The 19,400-nt window shown below is 43.1% G+C and overlaps 1 protein-coding gene across 1 annotated transcript in view; it reads left to right on the plus strand.

The window, feature by feature from the left end:
- Window positions 1-17,885, plus strand: part of MEX3C (mex-3 RNA binding family member C) — a 19,812-nt gene extending 1,927 nt beyond the window's left edge. Inside the window, exons 2-3 of the mRNA XM_085322191.1 lie at window positions 4-373; window positions 14,776-17,885. Coding sequence (XP_085178317.1) covers window positions 4-373; window positions 14,776-16,001 — 1,596 coding nt within the window. The 3' untranslated portion in view covers window positions 16,002-17,885. The remainder of the gene's footprint in view (window positions 1-3; window positions 374-14,775) is intronic.
- Window positions 17,886-19,400: the final 1,515 nt, after the last annotated feature.

Raw genomic sequence — 19,400 nt, forward strand, 5'->3', positions numbered from 1 at the left:
GAGGAGGAGGAGGAAGAGGAGGCCGGCGACGAGGGGGACCTGGAGCTGGAGGAGGAGCAGGCGGGGGAGGAAGAGGAGGAGGAGGAGGAGGCGCTGCTGCTGCTCTCCTCGCAGCCGCCGCCGCTGCTGCCGGGGCTCGGCTCGGTGCTGCTCTCGCCCGCCTTCGATGCGCCGGCGGCGGCGGCGCTGTACGCGGCGGACGATCCTCAGGGCATGATGGCGGCGATGCTGTCCCACGCCTACGGCGGCGGCGGGGCGGCCGGGAGCCTGCCCGGCGAGCAGGCGGCGCTGCTCCGCCGCAAGAGCGTCAACACCACCGAGTGCGTGCCGGTGCCCAGCTCGGAGCATGTGGCCGAGATCGTGGGCCGCCAGGGTGAGCGCGCCGGGCACAAAATGGAGGGGGGGGGGGGGGGGGGGGGGGGGGGGGGGGGGGGGCAGCGGCTGTTTGTTTATTCATCGTTTACACCACAAAATTATTATTATTTCCCCCCCCCCTTCCTCCTCCGAAGAGCTCCAGGCCGCGTCGCGCGGCGGCTGCCGGCCGCGGCCCCGCGGGGCTGCCGCGTCCGGGTCGCGCGTGGCTTCGCGGCCGCGGGAGTGGGCGCGATGCCCCTTCCGCGCCCGTGTCCAGCCGCGGGGCTGGAAGGCGCCTGCCCTGACTTCCAGGGCGCTTTCGATGCGCGAAGCGGCGCGCCGAGCAGAGCGCGGGTGTGTGTAAATCCAGACAAGTTAGTCGCTTCTCTGTTCCCTTTTTGGGTTGCTCTCTGTCGGTTTGAGACTTGTTTCTCCTTTGCTGATCGGACCAGAAAGTGAGCTGTTAAGCTGGGTCTGGCCTCTACACGAGGCTSCGTGCCGTTTTCTTTTCTTAGCGCGGAACACGCAGTAAAACAGGCTTAAAGCAGCGCGTTACTGGAGGGATGCGCGCTGCGCCCCGGAGCCTCCGCAGCCTTGTGCTTTCTCGCCGCGGGCTTTCAGCAGCTGGGGTCAAGGGAAGATGTTGTGTGCGTCAAGGGAAAACCACGGTTCAGACTGCAGAAGCCTGCCCGTGTCGGTTCGGACCTCCCTCCGCTAACGCCGTGTTCTAAAATAGTTATATATTGTTACATAGTAGCGTGACCCTCCAGTATATCAACCCTTGCAAGCTGGTCTGGCAGCTTTTTCCTAAGTGTGCACATGGGAGCAGGCGAGCCATTTGTGTTTGGAAGTTAAAAAAAAAATCTTTTCCAAGAAATAATGCTTGAATGACTAAAGACCTTGCCTGCGCCCCATTGGGGATGGAAAACAGAACTGAAAAACTGTCATTGCTACAGTTCTCTAAAAGAGAAATGCAGAGTGCTGGACTTTGAGGACCTCYTGGACTATATCGTTTATTCTTCACCCCTCAGGACTGTTCTCTGTAGTGTATTCTTGGGTACTTTGAGTCACTTAAACAAGAGGATAGGGTTTGCATAAAAATAGGATCATTGTTCCTGAGCAGTTCATTTGCTGCCTCTGCTTTTATTTCTTATCTGATGTCACACTGTTYAGCTTGTGATAAAATATTTAGCCTCTGTGGAGATGATCAGGTCATAAAAAAAAAAATTACAGTTATGAAAGAGGAATGAGTAGAAGGGATAGAGAGATCTTGGGTGTGTGTGTGCTGAGCTTTTTTTTTTTTTTTTTTCCCTATTGTTACCAAGTGTCTCTGCATGCAAGTGTTGTTTAAGGAGGCCCTTCAAAGTTGTCGCTTGAGAGAACTTAACACTTAGAGAACTAAACGTGTGATTTGCATTCGTGCAGCTAAATCTTTGCCAAGTTTCTTAGAAATAGAAGTTAGGTATCTCCTTTTTTTTTATGCCCAGAGCTGTGCTTGCACATGTGCTCATCGTGCAGGCACGGGAAGGTCTCASTGTCTCACACCTGCGTTGCATGTGCCTGTGCCCTCCTAGAGCAAAGCACCATCAGCTGTAGCACAGCTCTTCCTGCCTAGGGCAGGGCTCTCCGGAGCCACATCCTACATCGATTGCTCTATCTGCTTTATCTGTAAACAAAGATGCAGCATATTCTCTTCCTAACATGCTTCATAACCAGTTGCTTTATCTTGAATGAATCCCACTTAAAGTTTATGCCTGGCTTCTCTGTGCTGTAATACTCTTTAATATGTAATTATGTAAGGATGATGCAATTGAATGGTCACTTCTGATGGATTTTTTTCCACAGATTAAATTTATATTTTTTTCTATTGCTGGCTTTGCAATGTATAAAAAGAACCTGCAATGTCTGCAATGCCCAAAACATCAGTTCTAAATACCAGGAATGCTGAGTTTGATTTGGGCTTTCTTGGAGGCCTCACTRCTATGTCTGAAAGCATGTCTATTGTAAGTACTAACCATCTAACTGAAAGAATAATGATAATAGGAAATCCACAGTATTCTTTATCCAAAATTAATTTTTAGCATAGAGGAAGAGAATTTTCAAACACTGTTTATCAGACTAAAGGAGCGCCTGATTCTTAAGAAATCTGTAGACAAGTAAAACCTTATGGCTTTTGCATTTGGCATTTCTCAATTATGCAGAAGTTATTAAAAAATAAATATAGCACTTCAAATAGCAGCATGGTGCTCCCACAACCCCCACTCTAGGTACCTGTATCATAAATTCCCACATGGGTTAGACACAAGTGCAGGAATAATTGAAAGAAGTACTGTGTAGCTGTACTTACCAAGTGTGGGCTGGGAGCTGTGCTCAGATGAGGGAGACCACAGCTGCRAAGGGTGTAGACTGACTGAAATGTAAGTTGCAATTTATGGCTTTCTTGCATACATGAAGCTGCTGTTTTAGTGTGACAATATTTTAATGTCTTGCCACTGGAAGCCTTTACATCACCTTAAAAATATTGAAAAGGGTTTAGATAAGACTTTTTTTCTTTTTTTAAAAAACAAACTATAGTATTTCTAAAAGCTGTGGGATTTTAAAACATTTCAAATGYTTTCAACTTTGACTTATTCCGCCTGCATGCCTCCTCATGCACTGCCCCCCCCAATAAATAAATAAATAAATAAAGAAGCTAACAGGCACTGGTTCAAGTAGTATAATGTAATTCTTTGTAGTCTTTGAAGTGGAGGAATCTCAAAGGTGAACAACAAAGGAAAAGATATTTGTATCCTCTTATTCTTGTTAAGGCATGTGACTGGGAGCCAGGAAAACTAGATTCCATTCATGGCATTGTACAGACTTCCTGTATGAATCCGAGCAAGCTGTTGAATCTAGCCGTCAGTAAGTTGGCCAGTCATCCTACTAATCAGAACTCTCTTTGCTGTCAATAGCAGTAGTTACAGAAAGTTTTATTGTTAAAAAAAAAAAAAAAAAGTGATCATAAATTGGTGGCAAGAAAGCTGCTGAGAAGAGTTAAGATAGGGAGCATACCCTAAACTATATAAGCATGCAGCTAAACTAAAAAGATCTCTGGAGATCTAACTTAAGAGTTTTTGTYCTCATCTCTGAGTTTCATGAAAGACTTGCAAAAGTCTGTTCTGGATCACCTGAAAACTTTTTCCTACAGATAAACATGCTGATGGTGATTTTCTGTGGCAATCCTGCCATGGCCTGGCAGGCCTTGACAACTTGAGAAGGATTTGGCCAGTATAACTGGTATCTTCAGAGTCCCCAGTGTACCCTTTACACTRGCAAAAATATGTTAAAACACTAAAAACTTTTTTCAATAATGCAGTAAGAAGGATGGAGTTTAAAAATGTGAMTAGAAAACCTGAAAGATGCTGGAAGGGACAAAAGTTTGTCCTGTAGAGACCTCTCACATCTTTGAGTGCCTTAACTGTCTCCAGTGTTAAGTAAATTTCTTAAATTGTAGCCAGATGATGATTGTTAGAGTATTTGCTAACCCACTGTAGCATTATGACTGTCAGAATAACATGATTTTTCAGAGCACTTACATCACTGATAAAGCTGTCAATAGTGTGCTTTTTCATATTTTTTCCCCTAAGATAGCAATCAGGTACTTAACTCTGAAGTCTAATGCTTCTTGTTCTTGCATAAGAATAATTCACACTGAAYGATGACTGCAGAACTTGAAGCTGAAACCAGGCAGGAGTCTCCAAACCCTCCATGAGTAAGAGAAGGAGGAATGATATCATCCTGTTTTGCCAATTTAAATCGATAATGACAAATCCGCTTTCCTTGAGACAGCCTTACAGCTGAAATACTCTTTTTTTAATGTGTGTCTGAGGATCTTGGACTGCCTTTTTGCTATTTGAATGTGGGCTCTTGAGCAGAAGATTACCTTACTTAAAATAGTCCTGTAATTTGAAACAAATAAAACCCATCTGGTGAGTATCTGGCTGATAACTATCTGACACAGCTGACAGTCAAGTAAAAACAATTGCCCTCAATCTTAGGGAGTGGAAACAATGCTAAAACAATCCTAGAACAAATTTGCTAGTACTTATATTAGCTGAGTACAGTATATAGGTGTCCTGTGGCAGAATAATTATAGTTCTTTCCAAAAGAACTAAATATCTTTGTTTTGTATCTAGATTTGTTGCAGTCATCTTACTGAATAACTGTTTAATTATTGTTGATTGGTTATTGAAGCTGAGTTGTAAGAAATAGTCATCATAATTATAGTTAAGTAGTCTGAATTGGATATTGTTTTTTAAAAACAGGATGCTTGAGATTTTCACTTAAAGAATGTTTAATTTGYATCACTGAAGCGATTACATAATCTCAGTATCAATTGATCACCACATACAATGAAGATCACAAATTAAGTTCACATTTAAAAGAGGTGCTCAGCTAAATTATTTTACATTGAAGCTGACAAGGCAGTTACACTTTTTTCATCTTCTACCACAAGTAGGTTATTAAACAGCTTATTCTAAAGCCTGAAATAAAACTTAAACTATTTTTTTTTTTAAATCTAATATAAAGTCTGTTTTTCATCATTAGTCAATGTTAAAGTTGATGCATTCAGCAAGAGTCTAGAGTTTCAGGACTTGAAACACATGAGCATGCTACCATGGTCTGCTAGAGGCTGAAACCACTGCTGAGGCCTCACTGGCCTAGACTTCTGGAACAAACAGCACTTCAGTGCTGCTRTTTGCAACTTGGGATCTTTACACAGCTCAAATGACAAAGTTTGTCAGAAAGTTACAGGTTCTCCAGCTGGGATCATAAATCCTAAATCATAAATGCTGCTCTTGTTTGGCTTGTTGGGTTGGGAAGCACRCTAAACACAGTGCGTGCTTGAGATTTGGGTTTTCCTCTCTTCGTGTAGTCTGCCAGAAACCGTGTAGATTAAGTATGAATACCAGAAGTGAATACCTGCATAAGAAARATCTTTGGATAAAGCTGAAATTAAAATAATAAAAATCTTGCAACCTGAAATACTAATTTCTAATCTTCTGGTCCTTTTGCTTTTCCTGTAAAACTGCAGTGGTCTAAAAGAGTATGTTTTAAATTAACAACATAAACTTACAAAAGAAGTCTGTATTAATGTGCTGCCAATCATGCCACTAAAACAGGTTAATCTAGTGCAGAGATAAGTGTTAGATTTTTAAGTTGTCAGTAAAGTCAGTTGATCCTGCTTTTCTGTCTTGTTACCCTTTCTCTTCCAGAAATTCAAATCACAGTGTACTAAGAGAAATACACTTCTTAACAAAAAGAACTGTTAGATGTCTCAAAGATCTTAAATTTGTTCTTAATGCAATACTCTCCCTACTCCTCCCCTGCCTCCTCCCTTCTCCCACAAATTAGAGCCATTTCCATGTTGCAGGCAAAAAAAAAAAAAAAAAAATCTTTCCCTGGGATAGTGTTGCAAACTTAACTCCCCAAAAATAGACTGCCAAGTGCTGAAGGATTTTTATTTAATTAAAGCCAAAGGCCAAAAAGCTCTAAAACAAACCTTTGTTTCCAATTTCAGATACTCTTTAGGAATGTTGTCTTCCCCCTCTCTTGTTCAGGTATTCCTCTAAGCTCCTAAGGTGTTGCCTGTGTCCAAGAACCCCGTTTCCCTCACTGCTGTGAGTAACGCTGCAGCATGCGCCAAATTCTTTGCTGTTTGCTCAAACAAAGACACAATAGCATTTTTTTTTGCCTTGTAGTTCGTTTTACACTTGGACAATATACAATATACTGTAGAATTCTGTGATTAAAAACACAGTTCTGTCAGCAGTCTTGAAACTGAGCTGTTTGATGTAGATGAAGACTTGCATGACCTGTTGTGCTCTTCCTGTACGGGACATCCAAAAGGCGTGTTGAATGGTGGTCCCTTTTCAGCTTCCCTGTGTGGTCTAGGTATCCCGTCACCGCTGCTCACAGCGATCCATTTCATTCACTAGATCAAAGTTCTTATATGAGAACAACTTTTTTTTTTTTTCCTTTTGATTTGTGGGAAATGCTGTTTTATGCTGCTGTTTTTCTGCTATTGTATCTTTTTACTTTTGCTCAGCAGCTGCTACATTAGAGATCTGGTGCTAGAATAGTACAAGTAATTAATAATACAAGYTACTGCCCTCTGGCTCTTTTGCTACATGTAACTTGTTTACTGAGTTGCCATCTGTCTTGGGAACTGGAGTATTCCTCTCTGTGCAATTGCTAATTGGATAAATTGTCCCAACCTGACATACAGAAGGAAACAGTCAGCAGGCAGACTACTTTGTTCTTAGCCAGATTGGGATATATACGTAAGCATACTCCTGAAAAAGTTTGCAAATGGCCTTCTTAAACCAGGGCACTTTTCTTTTCCAGAAAAGATAAAAATCTGCAAGAGCTTCAGCGAGCAGGYGTCCCCTGAGGACCTTTCTCTAACATATCTGTGACTCTTGCTGCTTCCTCCTTTTCCCATCTGTCAGCTCAGCAGCAGTAAGGCCAGACAAAGTCCAGATCACTTGCTCTCTGTGGTCTGGCATTACCGAGTGGTTAACTGTGATGCCTTGGCTTTTGCTTAAGGTGCTTGAGCTTTCCAGGTTGTCTCCCTTCCTGGTACCTAGGCAAGCCCAGGCCTGCGTGGCTCCCGGTGTCTGGCGCGTGCAGCCTGGAGAGGAATCCCTGACCTTATTTATGGTGCCTCTTGCTTCAGTCAGCACCTGGGGTGCTTCGTGCTGGCGCTCTGTAGAAACCAAAAGCTGGTGCTAAAGAGCTTACTGTCTGGAAAGCGTCTTGCAGRAAAAGCCTTTTGCTTTCTGCATTTCGGTTCCCAGCTGAATCATTACAAGTAATAAAGTCATGCATCATATTTGTATTCCTKTGTGCAGCAATGCAAAGCCATCGCAAAAAAAGTGGTCAGCCCTTAGAAATGGGCAAGCAGGGCAGAATTACAATGGAAGTAGTGTAGGTTGCTATACCTACTACTATATAGGATGCTATAGGATGAGTCATATAGAAAGGCACAAGGATTTGTAACTAAAAGCCTTTGATTGCAGTGGTAACATAATGAGGGGGTCAGGAGGTGGGGAAAAATGACTTTGGTAGAAAATGCACTTATTTTTATTTTTTTTAAGACCTATGTATCATCATCTCTTCTTCAGGAGTAACCTGTCAGAGTGGCTGTAACTTGAATTGTCCTTTCCTGTGTACGCTCGATGTGATTTACCAACTTGTAGCATTGCTCACTGTATTGTTGTTACAAGTAGAAGTGAAAGGCAGGTATTATTAATGTACAGCACTTACGGTGTAAAGCAGTTGTMTAAAGCATTAATATAGCTATGCTCAAAAGCTATGGAGTCAGAACTTCACTCCCAGGTTTKGTATTGTAATGATATCAGTATCATTTTGGGTTGTAACTTTGAAAATAAGCTCTACTTTATGGATTCKCATTATGAAACATCCCTATTGTGATAATTTGAAAATTTCATTTTAAAAATACTACCAATTGAAGCATAGCCTTTGCCAAGAGACACTGATCTTGCAACCTTGTCAGCTTTACTTGCCTGTTTCTGGTGGCCGCTTACAAGAAATCTTAGCTTGAATACCACCAGGAAGTTAGATTGCTCTGGCTTAATAGGTGAGCAGAACAGCTGTGGCTCAGAATCTACCTRTATCCGTACCATCATGTATAGCCTGTCCTCCTCTTTTTTCATGACTGTCATCTTCTGTTTCTAGGTCTGTCAGTGCCTAGTCTGTGCGCCTGAGCAAATCACAGCAGCAAGCTGTGTCCATCTCTTGATGTATTCATGTTTATTAGCAATTTATTGGCATAARTCATGTCTAGTTTTCACATGGGAGTTCCAGCCTTACTGACTAATTAACCCAAATAATGATCAGACCATTATCTATGCTATAGAATGCTAATGGGAAGCTGCGACTGTTGCAGGTTGGTTTAGTTGAGGTTTCAGGATGGATATTCTGCTTGTGGTAAGGTCTCTCTGTGAGCTTATCTTCTGGCTGTAGAGGAGGCTGGATAAAAATGAGAATTTCCTTCTACAAAATTCTGTTTGAAATTGATAATCCAAGTTCAGGCTTTCTAGTCTCTTAAATGTTTACAAATAAAATGTAAAAGCTATGTTTTTTACAGCCCTCATTCCTAAAATGAAAGTGCTGAATGGCTGGGAAATTGTCTTGATTACACAAATCTAGATTTTTTGGGGCAAATCAGCGTCTTTTAAAAGTGTAGAGAATTACTTTCTTCATTTTGCTTGGATCAACTAACTACATTCAATGACCAACTGAAAAAAAATATCAGGACTTGAAATCTTTCAATCCATGAATGAAAATAAGATGTGAGATGAATTAACTGGTYTTGGGTTAGAGGCTGTAGTAACCAGATTCAGTCTGTGAACTGGCTAGAGTACAGATAGAATTCAGTTGTTAGGGTCATGTGAAATACTGAGTGCCAAGAATACACTGGTATTGATACTTTGTAGATCTAGAACTCTTCAGGAGGCTTATTAACTGGGGACTATAAAACTGCTTGGAATCAAATTTCATTTTCTATTCAAATGCAGTTTCATGCCCATATGTTTAATAAATGGGGCACATGGCAGTTGTCTAAAGTATTAACTGTGTAAGTCTTTTTAGCCTTGTAATAACTAAAAAGCACTGTACGTGTTAAAGCAAAAAAAAAAAAAAAAAAAATCACCAGTGGGCATGAAGAGCTCTTCTGAAAGGACTTCACAGCGTTCATTCTTCATCAGCTAGGCTGTTTTCTGTTTGTTAATTAATCAGGTAGGCAGTGTTGTGCTCTGCAGATCCCTGTTACYGCTGGGACAGCCACAGGGCCTTACAGTGCATCCGCGTGCTTTGCTGCATTGGCAACAAGCATCCTGATTTTCCAATTAGAGTTTGTGGCAGCTGAGCAGGCTCTACGTTTAAAGCTATTTCCCCACAGGAAAGTTGCAGGTTCACAGAAGATGCTTTCCTGCCTCGTCTCCTTGGCGCTCGCWGTAATTCTGTACCTTCTGCGAGGGCTCTGCAAGGCTCTTCCCAGGCTCTGCCCTTACCTTCTAGGCAAAGGATTATCCCTGGCTCTGCTAGTAGTTAATCATTCCAAGGTGATATCCCTAATTCTTCTGTCACAACCTTGTTTCTTGGTGTCAATTTATTACAAAATCAGTGGTCAGAATGCTAAAGCCTGTATTCAGAGTGGAGGCAGTAATACAGTATGGGGTCTCATCAGATAACATGGGAAGCTGCTGAAAAATATATTCCTGTGAACTACAGCTTTCTCTTTAGCGGAACCAGATTGCCGAGGCCAATCTCTGCGAGATCCTCGCTTTGCCCGTGTTTGCTCTSGGGCCAAGGTGAAGGATGCCAAATTCCACCCAGGCTGCCGATGAACCCTGCCGCCTGCGCGAGGTGAATTAGCACTAATGCAGCTTCTCCCCACTTGATCTTACAACCTCAGCAGTCTGGCATCTTCCCACAGGATTCGTGCATCGAAAGAAATCCAAGAGGGCTGTAATTTTGACCCACTTAGCTAGGTGCCCTGTCAGTAGTAGAGCACAAAGTGCTATCTTCCTTGGACTTCTTTGTGGTCCACAAAGACTGTTCTTTTCACTGAATTTCTGCCCACMGTGAGTTCCAGACTTCCCTTTAGATAAACTATTTTGGGTGTGTTTCTTTTTACCCCAAATCATACGTTATTTGGGGAGATGAWCCAACAGACACAGTATTAAGAAGGTTTCAGTTCTTGTGTATGCAGGCCTGAACTCCAGCTCCACAGCTCTTGGTAATAACTCTAGGAGGAAAACAAGTATAAAATCTGTCCCTGCTTTTACAGACCATATTTTGCTAATTTTTTTAACCAGAAGCATTAGGGACTTGGTTTCTTTGGTAGAAGGTATGTTCCATGGCACGCCGGCATGTGTTGATGCTTTATGTTACGTGGCATGTGTTGATGGGAATTGGCAGCCTGCTCCCTGAGACGGCTCTGCGCTTTCGCGCGGTGTAGTCCCCGGCCTGCCGGAGTCCTGCTTTCGGTGCTTGCTTTCCAGAGGCAGTTCTGTAGCCGTGAGSTGCTCCGTGCCACCCGCACCTTACTGAGCGGGGCAATGCAGGAGCCGTTTGGAAGAGATACGTAATGAAGGGATTTGCATCTACAAATCAATCCCCCCCGATCCGCTCGGCGCAGGTGCAGTGACGCTGCTGTGGCCGCACAAAGGAGGTGTTTGTGGGGTGCAGGACTTGCTGCTTTTCCAGATGACCCTTGGTTCAGGGGAGCGAGTTCGCTTGGATCAGGTGGGGCAGGCACGCGCCGTGTCCCCGTGGCTGCTGCCGCGTTCTGTGGTCACTTAGCTCTGTCTTGGCTYGTCTGGGGAGTTTCCCCGGTGGAGTGAATCGCCTGACGCTTGGTTTAACGTATCTCATCCTGTTTATGATGTTAAAAGGTAAAAGTTGAAGTCTGAGCTGGCTAGTGTTGCATAGCTAGTGAGCACTGCCTGCACTCCGTGGTTGCTGCTACTCCTGCACTTGAAGAAATCCCTATCAGTTCACACCAGTCTTTCTAATAAGGAAGTGCTTGATAAAATTGGGGCATCGTGGTTGAAACTACTCCACTCTGACATAAAGCTCAGCAAAATCGATGGTTACATGTTCGTATCTTTTGAATCTAGAGCTGTTGCCTCTAAAATGACAGTTCTGAAGGACATTTGCTATAAAGTTAGCCTTTGCTTTTAGATAGTCTTCATGATAGCCATGTGAGGTAAGCAATAGCCTCCTTTGGAGCTACTCTGCAGTTTCTTGGGGAGTATAATGTTTATAGTGCCTTTAAAATGTTTGATCAAATAATCCTCTTCAAGGAAAAGGAGGGAGAAGGCATGACAAGAAGGATTCCCATCAACAGAAACCGGATGAGTACCACTTTCAGGGTGTTAGTCGTGACTCCATTCTTCATATGCTGCTTAAGCAGACAAATACTGAAGCTTTAACTTGTAATTTTTTTCTGCTTTAACTGTGCAGTGTATGCTTATGACTGAGGGTGCTTGTTATGAATGCTTGTACTGCTGAAATAATCTGTATCGAGTAGAAGCAGTGTAAAGTGGTTGAATTTGAGGTCTTTATGGAGATCTTGTTACAACTGTCTGACTTCAAAAACAAAACCAAAAAGCCCAACAATCTTGCTATTGACTTAACTTCAGTAAAACGAGATGTTGTGTCTAATTCAGTACAACCACCCAAATGCTTAATTAGCAAGGCTTTGGTTATCTTAACTTCAAAAAATTTTGATTAGAGCAACGATTCACCCAAGTCCCCCATTCAGGTTTTTTTCATCTTTCTGCATTTCAAAATCTCAGCTACAATAATCTGATTTATTGCAGAAGTGTGGGACGGTATATCTTTTTTTTTTCCCCTCCTCTTTGAGTTTCTGCATCTGAGCTCAGGAAATTGAGAAACTTCTTGATTCATGCAGTCGCCACGTGACTTATCTGGCTGATTTCATGTTGGCTTGGGAGCAGCGTGTCTGGATGCAGTAAACTGTCAGAGAGGGGATGGAACCAGCCGTGCTTTATATCGTCACCTGGGGAGTGACTAATAAAAGCGGATAGGAAGCAGCAGCTGAGTAAAAGCAAATAGCAAGATCATCCTATTGGAGCTCTATAGTGAGGTTATTGACCTCGTGTTTTGACATGACTGTCTCTGCAGTAGTCTGCTGTGGGTTTTTTTTTTTCCTCCTTGCAGACAAAACTGAGCTTGTGCTGACCTGCTCATTCAGAAAATCCAGGTTTYGTATCTGGCAATTTCCTTCAGTTCTTCTTAACTTTTCAGATAAAGTTTAGAGAGCTGACCTTGACAGTCTGTGAAGTCAGCTTTCTTTTGAAGCCATTTTTTAAATGTTTAAAAGTATTTTTCTGGCACCACTGGGAACTGAGGCAGATTTTGGCCTGTGCTTTCTAGGTATGTGACTCATACCTTAAAAGAAAAACTCTGCTCRTCTTGGTCAATGTGCCATTCTGCAGTCTGAGAAAGGAAGGTGAGAAGGCTTCTTAAATCTGAATCATTCAGAAATGTAGCTGTTAAAACTCCGAAAGACTCTTTTTCAGCTGAAATGAGAAACAAAGCTGAAGGTGCAAGCTTTTAGCTGAATTTCAGTTTCTAAACGATTGGGGAAACCTAGTCTAAAGTGTAAACTATGAAGTTTTGGCAAGGCACTTTGGAAGCTAGAATTAGACAGGCTTTGAAGTGTGATTTATAATAAAGAACTTAAAGCAGTACACGTGGTAGTGCTTGCAGGGGTGTTTTATGCTTGTTCTGCAGTCTGTGAATCAAGAATACAGACTTGAGTGGAATGGAGGAAGCGAAAGTAACCTGTATAAATTGGATAATAATTGATGCACATCAGCTTACTGACTTTGGTTTTAGGTGCCCTGGTGAAGAGGGCTTTATGGCGAAAACTTCACGTTGGGGATCACTGTGGTCTTGTTCGTGCCCGCAGGCGGGCTCCACGCAGCTGCCTCCTTTCCGAGTAACTGCAGAGGCGTCAGGTGCAAAGTGGGCTAGTGCGTTTCCTTACGGTGGGCAGTTGCAATGCAMACACAGGGGGAGTAAAGGCAAATCCCCTAAATTAGGGGCTGTCCTCTTCATTAAATGTAGAGAAATGTAATAGCCTCAAAAGATTGGTTCTTTGCTGCTTTCATAAGGCATCTAATGTTGGAGTTCTCCCTTCTTCTCTTACCTGGGAGCGCATTAATGCCCTGCTGCGGGGGGGGCTTTTGTGAAGGGTTGAGGTTTCTGGTTTCTTCCCTGCAGATGCTTAGTCTTCCATGGTTTGACTCTTGAGCCTCATTAGCTCACTTTTGCTGGAATCTGATTGTGCCTAACCATTTCCTTCCCCTAAACCACTGCAGTACTTCACTGCCTGCTTTCTGGTGGAGGTAGGGCCCCTGGTATCCTGCCACCCTCCTGGCTGGTGGAGCTCTGCTGGAGATAACRAACTTCCTCCCCAGCTGCGTCCTGGAAGCAAGAGGCTGTTAGATTCAGCCTTTGTGCTGTGAGCGTGCAGGGGCCCGGGAGAAGAGGCTTTTCCCTTCCTTGTATTCCAAGCAGCGTCCACGTATTTGCTGAKTTTGTTAGGAGATTGTTCTGAATAGAGTGCACTTGAGTGGGCTTTGAATTGTAGAAATAATGTCCCTAGGTGTAAGGGATCAACAAAATGCTAATTTGAGAGATCATCTGGCATGCTTGCGGAGCGCTAGGAGATGTTCGAAGTAAATTAGGAAAATGGGAACACGTTTCAGTCTGCRTGCGAAGTGATACTGAAAACACTTGGTCTGTACACATTGCTTATGGTCGTTTCAAGATGAGGTTCCCTTTGAAATGGTAGTTGCTGAGACTTGCTTTTCAAATCATTTGAATATAGGCTAAACTGACTTAGAACTGAATCCAGTGAACAGTCCTACATGTCATGGACATGCTTTTTAATTTTGTACTACCTGATTTTTCAGCCCTATAATGGGTAAAAGGTGCTTGTGTATGTGCTGCGTAAAAACGCTGTAAGCACTGCAGGAAAGAGCCTGCTGTCACTGTGTCCTAGCAGACTTTATAATTCAGTTCCATTAACTTTTGCTCATCTTTCAGGCTGTATTTGCATAACTAATGAGAAAAACTCCTGGTAACTACATAGTATYATATGGAGGTCTTACTACATGTAACAAAAACTGCTTGAACTCTTACTTAACAGTTCAAGGAGCGGCTACTTCGTTCCACAGGGAAAAGTAAGGTTGCAAAAACACTCGTAAGAGGAAGCAAATGCAGAATTTCAGTAAATCGCTTTCCTCTCTATCCTGTGCAGCTGTGATACAGGCTCTTCTCTCACTTGTAAATGTTTGATTTGTTTTTACTGAATGCTTTTCAGTAGAAGGTTGGGGTGTCAGCAGATATAAGCACATGTGTATGTGTCTGTAAGCCCTTACTCTTTTTGGAAATGCTTAGAACAAAAATGTAGGCTTTCAGCTTAATCTTAGAAATAACTGAAGAATACCCAACAAGTGAAAAAAAAAATACTTAAATCCACCACTATTTCTAGGATAATCATGACTATGTCTCGTATCAAGGAGGAAAAGCAATGCACATTGATTCACCATCTGATAGGAACAATGGAGATGACAGACAAAAATGGCCCAATAAATGTTACTAAAATAGTTTGTGGCTYTAAGTGCCGGAGATCTGTTTGGAAGTAAGAAGTAAAAGTTGTTACTGCTTTTGCTAGTGTGGCTTGCAGAGATAAAAACAGCTGCCTCTGGTTTCACCGTACAGTTTCTTGAAATTCTCAGCTTAAAATAGATTGCTTTCTTGTGGCTTTCTAAACTTAGACTTGTTGCTAAACTTGCGTGTGTTTCCTTTAAACAGGTTGCAAAATAAAAGCCCTAAGGGCCAAGACAAATACGTATATTAAGACCCCCGTTCGTGGAGAAGAACCCATCTTTGTTGTCACTGGACGAAAAGAGGATGTAGCCATGGCCAAAAGGGAAATTCTCTCAGCTGCTGAACACTTCTCCATGATCAGAGCATCACGCAACAAAAACGGTCCTGCCCTGGGAGGGTTGCCGTGTACCCCCAACCTACCAGGTCAGACGACAGTCCAAGTCAGGGTGCCTTACCGTGTAGTTGGGCTAGTAGTTGGACCTAAAGGAGCTACAATCAAAAGAATTCAGCAGCAGACACACACCTACATAGTCACTCCCAGCAGAGACAAGGAGCCAGTCTTTGAAGTCACAGGAATGCCTGAAAACGTTGATCGCGCCCGAGAGGAAATTGAGATGCATATAGCCATGCGTACTGGAAACTACATTGAGCTGAATGAAGAAAACGATTTCCATTACAATGGTACAGATGTGAGCTTTGAAGGAGGCACTCTTGGATCTGCTTGGCTTACTTCTAATCCTGTCCCTCCTAGCCGCACCAGAATGATTTCTAATTATAGAAATGATAGCTCCAGCTCCTTGGGAAGTGGCTCCACAGATTCCTATTTTGGAAGCAATAGATTGGCTGACTTCAGCCCAACAAGTCCATTCAGCACAGGCAACTTTTGGTTTGGAGAAACGCTGCCTTCAGTGGGCACAGAAGATCTGGCAGTCGACTCTCCTGCATATGACTCCTTACCAACACCTTCCCAAACCATTTGGACCCCTTTTGAACCTGTAAACCCACTCTCTGGCTTTGGTGGTGACCCTACTGGTAGTGTCAAGCCTCAGCGAAGAGGGAGTCAGCCATCTACTCCTCGCCTGTCACCAACGTTTCCAGAAAGTCTGGAACATCCGCTTGCTAGGAGAGTAAGAAGTGACCCACCTAGTACAGGCAACCAAGCTGGCCTTCCGATATACATCCCTGCTTTTTCTAATGGTACCAACAGCTACTCCTCTTCCAATGGTGGCTCCACCTCCAGTTCGCCTCCCGAGTCGCGGCGAAAGCACGACTGCGTGATATGCTTTGAGAACGAAGTCATTGCGGCCCTAGTCCCGTGTGGTCACAATCTCTTCTGCATGGAATGTGCCAACAAAATCTGTGAAAAAGAAACGCCATCATGTCCCGTTTGCCAGACAGCTGTTACTCAGGCAATCCAAATTCACTCTTAAATATATATAGATATTATTATATATGGACTTTTAAAACTCTTAAAGGCATGGGTGTAATGGTACCCTCTAGTAAACTTCCTAATGAATTCTGACTGTTGGGCTTTCTTGGGATTAGGCTAAAGTTGTTAATAAAATTTATACTTTCTAAAAGGCTGCTATGGTAACACTAAACCTAGGTGGTCTCTGTCCAGTTCAGTTTAAACAGATGGCATGTTCAGCAGAGATACATCTGGTATAATATTATGGCACAGTAAGGGGAAGTCTTGATCAGTTATAAAACCGAAAACCAAATTTTACAGGCTTTCTAAATGATCTGTATTACGTGTTTTACTTCTGTGTGCTGGCAGCAATGAACCTCGTAGTCAGAACATAGAAGTATTGGTCTGCTGTGGAGGGTTTGTGGCATTATTAATATATCAAACAACACTTCCAATGCTGCCTTCTTTACACTGCCAGTTTTGAAAAACAGATTTGGGGAATTTTTTTTTCTTTATGCAACAACTTATGCCTAATTCTTCAGCATTGCAAATAGCTTTTTAAAAAAAGCATAATCTGATTTATTGAAATGGATAGTTATTGGCAGGTTCAGATACCTTACTGTTAAGGGGAGGGGGGAGAGAAGATGCCCAGTGGACCTCAGTTTCACTCGACGTGTTGACAGTAGTATATTCAGAGGATCAGGAACGTATTGGTTTCAATTGTGAATTCCTACCCACTGCTTTTCTTAATGTAATGTGGAAAAGTCTGGCTGGCTTAATCCCATTTCATAAGGGCTTTGGGATGCACATACTTCGACTAATAGTGAGGATGCTGACATTCCGTTCATTAGTCCGATCAAGCTGTTCTTAAATTACACTTTAGAGAATATATAGTTCAAAATGTGAAGCATTTTTATGTTCAATCCATATTTGTCTTGCACATATATAAATATATATTTTATTTTTAGTAACGGAAAGGAAAAAGGGGAGATGCGTGCGTGCCCTTGTATAATTCATGATAGCAGCTGTGACAGTGGCCCTGCAATCAGTTTACTTCATTTCAAAACTGTTGTTCCAATCATAAGGAAAAATGTCTTTTGAATGCGCTTCTTGCATTTCAACCTGTGGATGTTTCTGGTTTTTCATCCTCAGTACGTTCCCGAATCTGTGCTGGCATATATTAAAACAACAAAAAAAAAAACAAAAAAAAAAAAGACACAAAGTGGAGTTCCGGTGGATTTTTCTATTTTTTTTGAAGCATTATTTTCCCAAGACAAGACAAAGCTTTTTTCTCAGTAAAACAAAATAAAATTATATGTGTATTGAACTAGTAAATATACAGAAATTTTATTTTTTATTTCCACTTGAAGAGTTACATTTCGTATAAAAGTTTACAAATAACGGTTTTTATTTTATGATTTTCAGTATAAGAGTTGCCTTGATGGCATATTATGTAATGCATAACTTTAATGCTAATTGCTTGTAGAATAGTTACATGTCAGTATTGGAACCTAATCTTTAGCTGCAGTCTTGTAGATATGAACAAATGTTCACCAAGCATGTATTTTGTATTTTATTGCATTGTACACTGCAACTAATAAGCCAAGGAATCGACCGACATTAGGTGCGTGTACCATTTCTATAAACCACAAACTAAGAATGATAAACTATCAATATAGTTTAGTATTTGCTAATTTTACTACACTTTTTGTTATGTATATGTAGGGAGGTCATAGGGATTATAAATTCAATTTGAGTAAAGTTTAAAAACCATATATTTTATGATAAAGGGCCTTTAACTTATGATGGCCAAAGCACTGATATTATATATTTGCTGTAAAGAGAATTATAAGAGTTTTATTTTTCTGATATTAAAAGTTACTTAATAAAGACTTGTTTCCATTAACTTGAATGTTTTGCTGTCTTCATGGTTGTCACTTCAAGCAGCTTTAGCGAATCCCTGCGTGTCTGGCGTAGCTCCTCCCGGCTTCCCGTTAGTCGGCGCGGCGTAGAGCCGACCTTGCGACGGCCCGGCGACCTCGCGGCCGAGGAATCTCTCTTTACACGTAATCTTTAAAAAGCAGCCGTGGCCTTGCAGAGTTCCCAGCTGGAATTACGCTGCAGCGTTCAAGAGCAAATATTCTGGGAACGTAATTTCTGAGCTGCTTTGATGCAGCTGAGAAACTCCGTTCGCTTGCGTTTACCGGTGTCCGACAGCGGCAGAAGCTGCTGATCGCAAAATTGCGTGTGCCTAAATTCAAATTGCAGACCCTCCCCCTTCCCCCCAATTTTCTGCCAGTCTAAGGGAGGTTCGTCGGGTGTGCTTGGTGCAGGGTGACGTTTGGTTTTTGCACGCCTCTGCCATGAGCCAGCCCGGCTCTCTGCTGCTTGCCGCTCGGTCTTGCCTTCGGGGGAGGAGGAGGAGGAGGAGGAGGAGGAGGAGCCCTGCTGCAGTCCCCTGGCTTGGCCACGGCGTCGGTGCTGTCGCTGACTGGTCTAGGCCGTCGCACGTGCGTTCCCGTACCCCGTGGAAGCGATCTTCCCCGTCCCTCGGGGAAGGGGGCTTGGGAGACGGCGCGGCCCGCCTTCGGGAAGGGAGGAGGCTCGCGGCAAAGCTGAGCGCCTGCGCTGCTGTCAGCTCTGTCCCGGTGCGAGTAAGACTGACAGAAGTTAATACAAAAAGGCATTTTTAAGCCATTTGGCTTCAAAAAGAAAAAAGATTTAGGAATCCTGCAGGCTCTGCTGCCTGGGGCTGTCTGCTGCGGTGCGGCAGTGGGTCAGACTTGGTGGCCCTGCTGAGGGGCAGCTGGGGACAGGAGCATCCCCGGGGGGGTGACGCGGGGCCTCCTGCAGATGTTGCCTGCGGATGCYTTATGCCTCCCTAAGCGTGGACTACGGGGCCGTTCCCAGGTGTGTTCAGAGCTGGTCCAGTCTGCGCATCCGGCCCATCGCTGTCAAACGTGACATCCTGGAGCTGGTGTCCTCAAACCCACCTTTGCGTTCAGCTGCTTCTGGGGGGCTGAGGGGAGGAAAGGGTGTTTCTTCTTAAATTTTTTAATATATTTGGAATAACAAATCTCACAAAGRGAGCAAAGAGTATTTAAAACCATTGGAATTGGGTACTGGAGCAGTTCTAGGGGTGTCGCAAGAGGCCTCAGACCTGCTCCCTCAGRCAGCAGTTAGGTGTAACCTCATTCTTTCTAGATGAACCTCAACCATCCAAAATCCCAAACTTCCCARCAAGTTTTATTAAATAAAGTGAGCAGTATTGCAGTTACTTCTGAGGTGCCCAAGACAGATGCGGGCTTGAGACTTCACTTCTCCTAAATTTGCTGTAGTGAATTTATTTTTCCATGCTCAGGAGCACTTCAGGGTGACTAAACAGCTAGGAATTTTAACTCTTGTTAGATGAAGATTAAGC

The sequence above is a fragment of the Rhea americana genome, unplaced genomic scaffold (assembly GCF_003343005.1).
Source record: "Rhea americana isolate MKP2758 unplaced genomic scaffold, rheAme1 scaffold_75, whole genome shotgun sequence".
In the NCBI taxonomy this organism is placed as follows: domain Eukaryota; kingdom Metazoa; phylum Chordata; class Aves; order Rheiformes; family Rheidae; genus Rhea; species Rhea americana.